Below are 13,729 nucleotides of genomic sequence, written 5' to 3' on the forward strand. Positions count from 1 at the left end.
AGCTATCAAAATTGTGAAAAAACCAAAGGATGTGACATCACTGCTGGGGGCAACTGCCTCATTTGAGCTGAGTTTGTCCCATGATGACATTCCAGTTAAGTGGATGTTCAATAATCAGGAGCTCGAGGCGAGTTCAAATATTAAAATACTATCTGAGCGGAAAGCCCACAAAATTGTCATTCAGAGTGTTGAAGGTCACTTGGCAGGTGAATACATTGCTGTGGTCGGGCATCTGCACTGCAGTGCTCATCTTCATGTTGAATGTAAGTATCTGAAGATTTTTTTTAATAGTGTTCAACTTAAATGTGCAAATTTGGCATTCTAAATATGTTTTAACTTTCATATATTGCATATATTCAGACTTGAGAGTCACAAAACCTCTGAAGAACATTGAGGTTCCAGAGACCCATGTGGCCACGTTCGAGTGTGAAGTTTCACATTTCAATGTTCCATCCACCTGGTTGAAAAATGGAGTTGAGATTGAGATGAGCGAGAAGTTTGGAATTGTGGTGCAGGGCAAACTTCATCAGCTGAAAGTCATGAATGCCAGCCAGGAGGACATTTCAGAATACACTTTTGTGTGTGGAAATGACAAAGTCTCTGCTACCCTGACTGTAAAACGTGAGTAATTTGTATGCTGTCTGTAAACTTAAAAGAAATATTAAGTTACTATAAACAGCATATTCACAAATGCAATTTCAAATCTTTCAGCAATTCTGATCACATCCATGCTTCAGGACATCAATGCTAAAGAAAAAGACACTGTTACATTTGAGGTGACCGTCAGCTTTGAAGGCATCACGTACAAATGGCTGAAGAATGGAGTAGAAATAAGATCCAGTGATAGATGCCAAACTCGCAGCAAACAGTTCACCCACTCTCTCACTATCCGAAATGTTCACTTTGGGGATGGTGGAGAGTACAAGTTTGTGGCTGGATCTGCTGAAACATCTGCAAAACTCTTTGTTGATGGTTAGTTTTGTTTTTCTATTGACAGCTGCCTTTATAATTATATAACCTAGTAGATTGGCTAACAAAAATCTGTGTTCTCCAGCTCGTGTGATTGAATTCACCAAGCACATTAAAGATATAAAGGTAACTGAGAAGAAGAAGACTATATTTGAATGTGAGCTCTCTGAACCCAACATCCCTGTGATGTGGATGAAGGATGGGCAGGAGCTTGAGTTGTCTGACAGGTATGGCTTCAGATTTAATGCAATTTACACTGGAGATAAATTAACTGCAAAAACAAGAAAACAACAACGCCAAAAAAAAAAAAAAAAAAAAGTAATATCATTAATCATATTATATCTGTGTAAGACATTAAGACTTGTGTAAATAATACATTTAATTTTATTTTTGATAGATTAATGCTTAAAACAAAGGATGTATAATAATAGACTAAATATATCATGCACTTTTGCTTCTTATCTTGTTCTAAGGATGTTTAAATATTTTTATGCCAAACAAGACAACGATTTATTTTTTTATTTTTTGCAGTCTAAAGATCTCTACTGTGTCCATAATATGTTACTTCCTCGTTGTTTTAGGTTCAAAGCCACCACTGACAAATTCCTGCAGCGTTTGATGATCCAGACAGTTCGCATGTCTGATGCCGGAGAGTTCTCTGTGGTTGCTGGTGCAAGTGTTTCCAAGGCAAACCTCATAGTGGAGGGCAAGGATGTCCGCATCTCTGAGCCTGCTGAGAAGGACATCACTGTAACTATCCTTTGTCTTATTACAGTCACATGTTAAAACATTACCATGTGTCATGGTGAGATCACTTTTTTCCCTCTTTTTCATGCTTTTCAGGTGGTTGAGAAAAAGAGGGCTACATTTGAGTTTGAAGTTAATGAGGATGAAATTGAAGGTCGCTGGCTGAAAAATGGTGTTGAAATTCAATCTTTTGAGGAGCGCTTTAACTATGTGACAGTTAGAAAGACACATCGCTTGACAATCACTGAGACTTACAGAAGTGATGCTGGAGAATATACATTCATAGCAGGAAAGAACAGGAGCACAGTCAATCTACATGTCCAGAGTGAGTGTACAGTTCAGATATCTATAAATATATTTAAATAAATGTTCAGTTTATTTTGCATACATATTTACACTGCCATTAAAAAAAAAAAAAAAAAAAAAAAAAAAATATATATATATATATATATATATATATATATATATATATTGTAAGTTTGTCCACTTACAAAGAAATTAAGGGTCTATCATTTTTTATGGTAGGTTTATTTTAACAGATAGAGACAGAATATCAACCAAAAAATCCAGAAAAAAAAAACATTACAGGTTATACATTTATTTGCATTTCAGTAAGTGAAATAAGTATTTGATCCCCAGGCAAAACTTGACTTAGTACTTGGAGAAACCCTTGATGGCAAGCATAGAAGTAAGACGTTTCTTGTAGTTGGTCACCCGGTTGACACACATCTCAGAAGGGATTTTGGTCCACTCCTCTTTACAGATCCTCTCTAAATCCTTAAGGTTTCTTGGCTGTCGCTTTTCACCTTCCTCCACAGATTTACTATAGGATTAAAGGGATAGTTCACCCAAAAATGAAAATTAGCCCAAGATTTACTCACCCTGAAGCCATCCTAGGTGTTTATGACATTCTTCTTTTAGACGAATACAATCGGAGTTATATTAAAAATGTCCTGGCTCTTCTTTTATCACAGATGGATGAGGCCATTTTGGCTTACTTTTGTTTGTTTTGTTCTTTTTTGACAGTCTATGGTTTTTGCCCGTTCAAGCGTGGAAGAGAACTCAATGCGGCAGTGCGCTGTCTGTGTGTGTGTCTGTCACACAGACACTAGATTCACAGACACGCGCCAGTTCAGATTTAAGTTCTTATTTTTGCGTTTAATCGCCCTTGAATGTATGATAGTGTGCTCATATACTGTAACATATCCTAGCTTTTTACAGAAAATATTCAGATGTAACCCCCTTTGTAATCGTTAACATTTTAGGGGATCAAATACTTATTTCACCCGATCAAATGCTAATCAATTTATAACCTTTATATAGGCTAATGTGTTTTTTCCCTGGATTTTTTGGTTGATATTCTGTCTCTATCCGTTAAAATAAGCCACAATACTTTTTTTTTTTTTTTTTTTTTAATTTTTAAATTTAATTTTTTTCATTTAATTAAAACAAATCTGAAATATATTTTTTTTTTTGTAACAATGGAAAAGTCTTTACTGTCACTTTTCATCAATTGAATGCATTGTGACCCAAACTATTGGACGGTAGTGGGTATATCCAATACTTAATCAGAATATATGTCTTCAACTCTTTCTGTCCATTGCATACCAGTATATTCCAAGTGCATTGAACCACTACATTAGTGTGATTTGTGAAGCTGATTGTCTTGGCCTAACATGTGTCTTGATTTAATTCAGTCCCTGAGCCTCCTCAGATCATCAGGCACATGCAGCCCCTGTCTGTTGAGGCTGGCAAACCTGCACGCTTCTCTGTGGAGGTGACAGGAATTCCTGAGCCTCAGGTGTCCTGGTATAAGAACTCTCAGGCCCTGTCTTCTGGGTTCAAGTGTAAGTTCCTGAGGGAGGGAAATGAGCACATATTGTTGCTCATTGAAGTCTTCCCAGAGGATGCAGCTCAGTACAACTGTGAAGCTAAGAATGACTATGGAGTAGCCACAAGTTCTGCGTCACTTAATGTGGAAGGTAAGCTTATTTTGAGACTGTTATTTAAAACCAATATTAGATACTGGTTTAAAACTCTTTCATATAACCAATATTTTTAACACAAACATAACTTCTGTGAACAGTTTCAGAAGTGGTTTCTCCAGACACTGTGGCCCCAGTGTCTCCACCAGTAATTATTACCTCGCTGCAAGGTACCTCTGCTGAAGAGGGAGAATCAGCCAGATTCCAGTGCCGTGTCGCTGGAGATGGTAAGGATCAACCCTGTGCATTAAACAATTGTGGATCATAGAATATTTTTTAAATTTTTAATAAGCATATATCATTTCCTTCGTGGAGTTAACAAGCATTCGTTTGATGTGTGCAGATCTGAAGATTACCTGGTACTGTAGAGATAAGGAAATTGTGAAGTCTGACAACTTCAGAATGTCTCAGTTTGATGATATCTGCCAGCTCGAGATCTCCAGAGCATATTCTCCAGATGCAGGAGAATACACATGTGTTGCACGCAATTCTGGAGGAATGGTCTCTTGCTCTGCAGTTTTGATGGTCAATGGTATGTGCAAGCCTTTTAAGTTCCTTCTCTCTTCTCTCAAGACTATGCCATCCTTTTCTTGTTGAGCAACCTGACCTTTGTTTTTGGTTTGTCTTTTTTAGCATGCTCCATTGCTTAATACAGGTTTTAGATGTCATGCATGATGGTCAGATCATTAACTTTAAATACACTTTGGACAATCTTGGCATAATGGATTTCTATGACCTTACCAAGACCAGGCCCCATTATTCTTTACTGTGCATGTGAAAAGCACTGTTTTCCAGCTAAATTCATTGATCCATCAGGCACAATATAGAAGAAACATTAAAAGATACAAATTGCATCACCTCTTTCTCATTATTGAGAAACCTAACCACAGACCATTAATAACTTTATTTTCAATGAATAGGTTTTTTTTTTTCACAAATAAACAGCACATTTTGCTTGTCATCATCCTCATGGATTTTGAGAACTCATCTATGGAATTCTACCATCTCTCACTACCTTTACCCTACAGTGATGATGATATATTATTTTTAAACTTTAATTTGGCAATTTGACATTTACAAATGTCTAATGTTATTCTTTTTATCGCTCAGATCTCAGTGTGAGAACAGTAGGTAGGCAAAGTGTTTCGAGCACCGGAATGACTCATTCGGAGATGGTCACCTCCCAGACCATGAGTGAGACTCATTGTTCCACTATGCAAACTTTTGAAAGCATTTCTACGGTGATGATGTCCACAACATCTGTTAAAAGCATAGAGGTCCAACAAGTTACCTCTGTGGAAGAATATTCTACAAGCCCCGTTTTGACCCAGAAAATGAGTGATGTAATTGTCGGCCTGGGTGATGTGGCTCAGTTCAACTGTTCCTTCAGTGGACAGCCATTTACTGAAATTGTATGGGATCATAACGGAAGGACAATCACAAATACAGAAAGGGTGCAGTGTGTACATCAAGGCAAGCTCATTTCTCTCATGATACTCAATGTCCATCTTGGGGACCAGGGACATTACTGCTGTACTGTTAAAAATAGAAATGGCGAGAATCGAACGTCTGCACAGCTCACAGTCGAAGGTGGTTATAGTTTTTTTTGTCTTTGATGCTCATTTCCTCCCATCTGCTTCCTGCTGGTGTTTTTTGTTAATCTAAAATATGTTTCATGTGGCTATAACCAACTTTAATTTTGAATTGAATTTACAATGTAATATCCCATGTAATCTATTTTAATACTTTAAATAGTTTGATCTTTCACATGCCTGGCCTAACATCATCCTCCATCTTACTAACTTTTTTTGTTCTTATCAATGCTAAAATATCTTGCTGAATTACTGAATAATCCCTAATAAATTTCCCTAACTTTATTCTCACTCAGCTAAAGAAGCGAACCCCAAAGAAACCCCCGTACCCTCCGATTCTATCAGTAAATCTTCTAAAACTGAAAATGAGTCAAGTAAAAAGGGCACTGACCAAGAAAATCAGCAGTCCCTGCAGAATTTTGGAGCCCTGACAACAAAGTGGCAGATAAGCCGACATTACAATCCTGATGTTATCCCTTTGTTGGAGCGTGACATATATGATGCAATTCAGCCAGAGTTCCTTGTGAAACTGTCCCCAGAATTCCTTGCCAAACAAAGGGAGAGTGTTTCTCTTTATTATGTAATCAAAGGAAGCCCCTCTCCATTCGTTGTATGGCTACACAACCAGTTGAATTTTGAAGAGCCAAGGTCATACTCCTTGAAACATGATGGGCCCTTGTGCTACTTAAATGTAAAGAATATCGGTTCTGAGCAAGGGGGCACACATTCTTGCAAAGTTATCAATGCTGCAGGAGACAAAACATGCAGCACTCATCTCAGAGTGAAGACAGGTTGGCATTTGCATGCTTTGGTCTTTACCACCTTTTATGTTAGCCCTGGGCACACTTTTTATTTACTCATATGTCCACTCTTATAAGTAGAATGACAGAAAAAAGAGAATATGACGTCTTAAAAAAGGGAAAAAAATCACAACATGCAAATGTTGTTTCTAAAAGAGTCTGACAGATACTGCAGTGGACACCTGTCATGGGTGCTCTACAAGGGAGATTTGGTCCATTTTCATTATGTTTGAAGGAGAAAATGTTTTTTCTTTTTTTTAATAAGAAGAAAACACAGACACTAAAACACTGCACAGAAACTTTGCTGTCACATATCTAATATTTGTTTGTGTTTTCACAGTGTCTAAAGTGGACGAGGAGGCCAGTTATGAAGAAAAAGCAAAAGGTAAATGAATAAATACAAATTATGGTGACTTGTTAGCTTTTGTTTACTTCATTTAATTTTGTTGTGAGGCTTTTATTTATTTTTGCTCTTTATACTTTTGTACAACATTTTTTTAAAAATGTAAATTTAGCATTTATAATGAATCTGCAGTTTTTTCCCTCCACTAACAGAGTGTTTTATTTATGTATTTTGTAGATATTATGATATATATTATGACAAATACCATTATCATTTTTTATTCAGTGTTTTCTACCTCGACTATATCAACTGAGGAGGACTCTTGCGCAACAAGTCTTCATTTAAAAGAAAAAAGCAAAACGTTTGAACTCCAGCCAGAGTCTAAATTACTTTCAGAGTCATTAGTGAAAAAGCCAGAAAAGCCAGTTTTTGTAACCAAATTCTCATCAGCAATTGCAACTGTTGGAAACACAGCTAAGTTTACTGTGATTGTGTCTGGATTTCCTAAGCCAGTTATTCAGTGGTACCACAATGACCAATTAATAAAGTCCTCATCTTTTTATACATTAGTACAAGAGAAGGAAGAACACACTCTTGTCATAACTAAAATTACCAAAGAGTTGGAGGGAGAGTATTCTTGCACAGCGAGTAACCGATTTGGCAAGTCAACATGTACTTCCTATCTTCATGTTAAGGTGAAGGACACAAAGAAACAAGAAGAGACCATTGGGCAGCCTCCATATTTTGTCAAAGCAATTGAGCATGTGCAGTGTGCAGTTGGGAGCCATGCTCTCCTTGAATACACTGTAACAGGAGTTCCACTTCCTGATGTTCAGTGGTACAGAGGTAGCAATCATTTGCAGCCTAGCAAATACTGCATCATTGTGAACAACAAAGACGGGTCTGGCTATTTAAAGATATTGGGCATTCAACAAAGCGACAGTAGTCTTTACTCTTGTAAGGCATCTAATCCTTTTGGAGAAACTTCTTGCAGCGCAGAACTCATTGTATTCTTGAGGACTGTTTCAGCATCTGAAGCCACCGAGTCACATAGTGTCAGCCTTCCGGAACAAGTAAGAACTAGCCTTCAGCAGGGACACCAGATGGCTTGCACCATTGCCACAAAAGACAGACAAACTATTACAAATGAGCAGATAGATACTTTGCATGTTATAGATGTATCTACAGCCACTGTTCAAATGGAGCAGGTAACTCACCAAGCTGCATTATTGCAGTCTCATGATGTGCAGGAGAGAGTAAAAGTTGCCCCTGCCCTGGCAAACCCAGTGGTGGCAACTCCTCTGAAACAACTGCATATGGCTGCAATGATCTCTGCTGTACAAGAAAATCAAGGCTTTAGTGAGCAGCACTGTGAACAAATTGTTAGTCCAGAAGTCAGAGAGCTTGAATTTAGTCTTGAGGTGCCCTCAAAACTTATGTCTGCAATTTCAGAAAGTACTATACCTCTTAGCATAGTGAAAGCTGAGGATTTGATAAAAAGTGAAACAGAAAAGATGCACACAACTTTAGCACCAAAGGTTATTGTTAGTAGTCATCAAGTTGAAATGAAGCTGCCAATTCTACAAGAGGAATGCACAATAATTAAAAGCCCTGAAGAGATGAAAAGCTACAAAGTTACCGAAGGGGTTAAGTTATTGTATACTGCAACATCATCAGAAAATGTAGCACTTACAGAATGTCATGCTTCAGAGCTAGCAACTGTTGAGTCCATTGAATGTTTAGCAGAAGAGGAACGAGCCAAACCAGTGCTTACGTCAGTTAGTGAAACTGAGCACACTCTTTTAAAAGAAAAACCCCTTGGAATGCATAGACTAGTTGAGGAAACTGCTCAGCTCTCTAAAGATCCAATATTAAAATCAGCCCTGATTATTGAAGAAAAGAACACGCTTCAAGCTGACACAACCACTGGAATACCTGTCCTGGAGCATCCTTTTTCAGTCCATTCCCAGAAGGAAAAGGATCAAGTGCTTAATTTACAGCTTATCAGTGACCAAGACACTCTTCTGTCTGAAGTCAGATTTACTTGTGAGAAGCCAGATTTGGAACTGGCAGATGTCAGAAAAATGCCAGTTCTTTTACACACAGTTTCATCTGATGACCAGAAAACAGTTTTCTATGAACAAGCAACACAGTGTGCATCCAAGGATACAACAATGGTTGTAAAGCCTAGTTTAGAGGTTCCTGCCCAATTACATCTCCACTTGGTGCAGTCGAAACCCTCTTTATGTAAAGAAGGGTTAGTTTCAGTTGAAAAAACAGATGAACAGAAAGCCACCCAGAGACAAGAAAAAGACCGTAAATTTGTAGCCACTAAAGAAGAACGAGTAGAACTAACATCAGATTATGCAGAAAGTCTTGATGTGACAGTAGAAGGTCTTAAGATTGAGCTCAAAACAGAAGCCAGACCTTTGAGTGTTCTTTCGGTAGTCTCACAGCCTGTTCCACTTCCTAAGGAAAGCCCTATTGCAAGTGAGGTCAAGCCACAAAGTGCAATTTTGCAGAAAGAGGACTGGTGGAATGACATGCATGCAGCGTCAGTGTCTGAATCTCATTCTATAGAAGAGGGACTCGCAGACAGTTTCAAAGCAGTTGAGAAATTCACTTGTAAGACAGATGTAGAGCCTAAAGTACCTGTTCAGTCTTTGCATGTAGAGGAAAAATCCATATCAACAGAAAGTTGTGTTGCTCTTGTGGCTGCTGAGCAAGACTTTGCAGTTCAGATTCAAGAAGGTCAGTCTGTAAGACAGTCAGTACTTGTGGAGGAAAAACATTCTCTGACAGGTGAAATGTCTGAAGGATTTACCAGATCAGAAGCGACTAAAATAAACATTACAACACAGCCATTAGAACCGCTTTTAGTTAGTGAATCACAAGAAAGCACAACTCTTCCAAAGGAACTTACCTTTGTAATTCCTGTACCAAAATCACACAGCTTGAACATCAAACAACAGTTGAAAATGACACTTCAGTCTGCTGTGGCTTGTGATCAGCCTTTAATTTTGGCAGATGTAGTGCAAAGTTTAGGAGTTGTGGAAGTAAAGGAGGTCAATGTGCGTATGGAACCAAACTACATGCTGTTCACTTACCTTATTACAACGGCTGGTCCACCTATAGAAATTACAATTGTCTTCGAGGGTGTATACCCTCAGAGAGCGGCTCTTAAAGACGAACTTCATGCTGTTTTCTACTCTATGCTTAATCAAGAGAAACTCGTCTTCAGCTCTGAACAGTCAAACATCTTAAAACTTGACAGACCTGAGAGATCGCTGGATAGCAAAGCATCTTCATATCCATTATCCTCAGCAATTTTAACAGAACATGTTGAAATGTTTACAACACCTAAAAAGCAGTCTGCAGCTCTGCAAACAGAAGCTCAAGTCTCTTTGCATTCTGCAATGACTCAAAGGCAAACTGCTATCCAGGAGTCAGAGCACCATGTGACCCAGAAGGCTGCAGAATCCAAAATGGAGATGCACAATTTCAGTGTGACCGAACGCATGGAAATTAAATCCATTTCATCTGAACATTATAAGAGAGAGGTGTGTGTTTCAGATATTACAGTTGATGCACCTCCTAGACAGATCACGATGGAAGAGTCTATGGATGTTCTTATTCAAGAAGACAAAAGAGAGGAGGTTGTAACAGAGGATATTTTAATTAAGTATTTGACAGAAGAGCTCCTTTTTGAAATACCATTAAAAGACATTACTGCAGAAGAGTATTCCAAAGTTACATTGTCTGTGAGAATAAAAGGTGTAAAAAGTGTAAACTGGCTTTTGAATGGAGTATTGATCAAATCTGGCAAAGAGTTCAAATGTTTAAAGGACAGTGATTCTTACACACTAGTAATCAACAAAGTTATCAAGGTGAAACATGAAGGGGAATATACCTGTGAAGCTGTGAGTGAAGCTGGCAAGATATCATCATCATCATCATCAAGGCTCACTGTTGTCTCAAGAGGTTGGATTGTGTGGATTTTGTCATCTTAGATGAGATAGATAATTCTTAACAATTCAACTCAGACCATCACTAATTAACTAGTTGGCACCGCTACATCATCTTTCCATTACTTCGCCATTTCTTTAAGAATAAATTTTAAGCATACATTATGTGTGCTAAATATCTTTTCACCCTCTTTCAGTATAATGGCACATTTTTCATCTTCTGAGTTCTTCAAGCATGACCATGTCATGTGTGGCTCTTCATCACCTATTTTCTAACGTTCACATCATTATTTTTTCCATGTCATCCCAGGATTACTATCATTCCTACCTTTCCATTTCTTATGCATCCTGATATATCACACAACTCAGTAGTCCTATTATTGTCTATGTATAATTTTTTAAATATTTTTTTGTTGTTGCAAATTTCAGTGCCTCCAGTTTTCAAGAAGAAGTTTTATGACATGGAGAGCAACATCGGCAGCCCAGTGAAGTTTGAATGCGAGATTGAAGAGACACCTAATGTGACCTTCAAGTGGTTCAAGTCTGGCTCAGAAATTAGACAGAGTGACAAGTTCAGGATCATCAGCTGGCAAAGCACATCATCTCTGGAGCTCCTCAACCCTACAAAGGCCGAAATTGGTGAATACAGCTGTTGTGCCTCAAACAAGCACGGTAGTGACACCTGCTCTGCTAACCTGAACATCACTGGTGAGTGAACTGGTTTTGACGTTATATTCTTTGCTTTTGCTGCTGACAAATCTTTAACAAATGTTACTGATTTTTAAGGGTTCAGCTTTTTTCTGTCCTTGAAATCCAATCTGCACTCTTGTGTATGACAGATTTGTGTATGTTTTGTAATCATATATAAGCAATATATGATTCGTCTTAAAATCTTTCAAAGTGACTTTTAAATCACTGAATTCATGTCCAAATCTTTCAGATTCTTCCTCTCAATAGTATCCTTTTTTTTTTTTTGCTCTTTTTTTTATTAATTTTTTATTAATACAAATAATCCACCTGGGATCAATATTTCCACCTATCTCTATAACCATGTCTGAACCACACATGTGGAAATGTGATGTTTTAAGATCTATCCCAATTCATATTTTTTTCATATTTTTTTCAAAAATACATTGCAAATATTAATTTTAGAATCTCTTCTGATAAGTAAAGATATTTTCTTTTCTGGTATGTGAACTAACTTTAGGCTATATATTTGCAATACATCTTTGATACAGGTTATCAAATATTTTGATGGCCGTATGAGGTAACTGATATTCAGATTTATTAATACTTTTGACTTAAATTTAGCAATGGATATTCCATTGTCTCTTGAGTGCATATTGGATCATAATTTTGGGAATTCATCAGTTTCAGCCATGTTACTTTATCCACCATATTTATGACCATCAGTGGGGTAAAGCAAAGGTGATGAATACAAAAACACATGAACAGTGATACTAAGATATAGAAAAATATTGATCAATGAATTTGATCCATACCAGGTCCCAGAAAACATGATCTGTGAAAATGTGTTCTGGGAACTGGGTATGGATCCAGTGATTGATGTTTCCTTGGTATTTCTGTTCATGTGTTTTTCTCTGCCATAACTCTTTCCGGCTGATGGTCATAAATATGGTGGATGAGCAGAAAAAGTCACATGACTAAAATGGATGAATAGGATCACTATGATTAAGAATGGAAGGAAGATATATAACATAGTTGGATTCAAAAAATGGCAAGACCAATGTAGAACTTGGTCTTTGCTTGCTTTGCTCGTAGAGTGGGGACAAAACTGCTCTTCTTTTGTGAAGTTTTAAGTCCTGTGCAGAAAACGTCCCGAGTGATACATGTTGTGTTATTTGATTTGTGATGTGCTTTAGTGTACATATCTCTGTTGTGTAAGTGTGTAAAGGTAAAGATGATAAAAATGCTGGTTATCCACCAACTCACCCACCAAAGTATTTCCACACACCATGTGTTTTTAGAGTCTAAATGGTTTATGACTTTTTAAAGCAGGCATATCTATACAACTGCACTGCAAAGTTTTGTGGCTCTCGAGCCTTTTGTGACATTGTCTTTGACTGGTAACTTATTGAATGCTTATAATATATATGGATAATTTTATATACTACATAAAATGAGGTTTAGTGAGGGATGCATCTGCCCCCCCCCCCCCCCCAAAAAAAACTGAGCTGGTTGCTAGAGTAGTTGTTATAGTTATTGTTACCAAGATGATCAGTACTATTAATAATAGCAATACGAGTTTTTGACTATGGTTTTTGCTGAAATCGTTTAATTTTTATTCTCAGAAACCCCCTCCATCACAAAAGAATTACCAATGCTGGATGTAGTGAAGGTGACCAGTGCTTTATTTGGGAGTGAGCTCATTGGTACTGCCCCGTTTGAAATAAACTTGTTGAAGAATAAGAGATTTATCAATTCTGACAAAATTATTTTTGAAGATTTAATTGAATATTTGGAGACTCGTCCCTTTGAAAGTTCAGATTTTTGGGAGTACCAATGTTGCCTATCAAACGAAGTTGGAAAAATCGCCTCAAAATCAGTTGCTATAATAAGAGGTTAGTATGCTTGAGAAAGACGAGAAGAATAATCCCTGCAGGTTCCCAGCACTAACAGGTGTGTTACTAACAGGCAGCGCGGGCTACAATGGCAAGCTAAAACTGTTAACAAAGCTTTCAGACAATTAAGCAGTTGCTGTTGCCATGATTTATCTGATTTATTTAAAAATGTTTACGGTTGACCTGCAATATCAACATTTTTCAACATCAACCATAAAAATATAAAAACACCAGTGCGATACAATTAAGCATAAAAGTACAGTACAACTTTGACATTTTATATTTTGCAACTTTTCATTTGGCATTACATCAGGAGATGTTGATCACTAATACAACTCATAAGTTCATTCTTTAGAAAACAAACACACTGAATAATATAATTAATTCTAATTTCTTTTACTCTATAAAGCCTTTTTGTCTATGCTTATAAAATCGATGGTCAAGGACTGACTGCATTGTGACTTTTTTTCACTTGATTTTTTCTTCTTCACTTTTTGATTGATCTTTGAATTTCCTAGATCCATGGGTTTCCATACACTGAGTCTTTGTCCTAGAAGCCACTCTTTAGATTCTTACTCTAACCTTTCAGGATATCATCGAGTGCATTTGTATTGAATTATGCTGGAATAATTAGTTCTAGTTCTCTTGTAGTTAAAGGTTGGCAAAAGGATGGAGTATCTTAAGATATTTGAACATTGTTTGGCGTTCTTTTAGACTGGATTGTGTTTCGCATACATTTTCTATAT

General features: G+C 37.2%; 1 protein-coding gene across 1 annotated transcript in view; it reads left to right on the forward strand.

The window, feature by feature from the left end:
• Positions 1–13,729, forward strand: part of ttn.1 (titin, tandem duplicate 1) — a 136,771-nt gene that overhangs the window by 13,357 nt on the left and 109,685 nt on the right. Inside the window, exons 27-40 of the mRNA XM_079880511.1 lie at positions 3–263; positions 361–621; positions 712–972; positions 1,055–1,196; positions 1,551–1,719; positions 1,813–2,041; positions 3,414–3,698; positions 3,803–3,928; positions 4,045–4,233; positions 4,812–5,291; positions 5,590–6,084; positions 6,434–6,478; positions 10,831–11,109; positions 12,714–12,983. Coding sequence (XP_079736637.1) covers positions 3–263; positions 361–621; positions 712–972; positions 1,055–1,196; positions 1,551–1,719; positions 1,813–2,041; positions 3,414–3,698; positions 3,803–3,928; positions 4,045–4,233; positions 4,812–5,291; positions 5,590–6,084; positions 6,434–6,478; positions 10,831–11,109; positions 12,714–12,983 — 3,492 coding nt within the window. The remainder of the gene's footprint in view (positions 1–2; positions 264–360; positions 622–711; positions 973–1,054; positions 1,197–1,550; positions 1,720–1,812; positions 2,042–3,413; positions 3,699–3,802; positions 3,929–4,044; positions 4,234–4,811; positions 5,292–5,589; positions 6,085–6,433; positions 6,479–10,830; positions 11,110–12,713; positions 12,984–13,729) is intronic.

This window comes from Squalius cephalus, assembly GCF_949319135.1.
Source record: "Squalius cephalus genome assembly, chromosome: 9".
NCBI lineage: Eukaryota > Metazoa > Chordata > Actinopteri > Cypriniformes > Leuciscidae > Squalius > Squalius cephalus.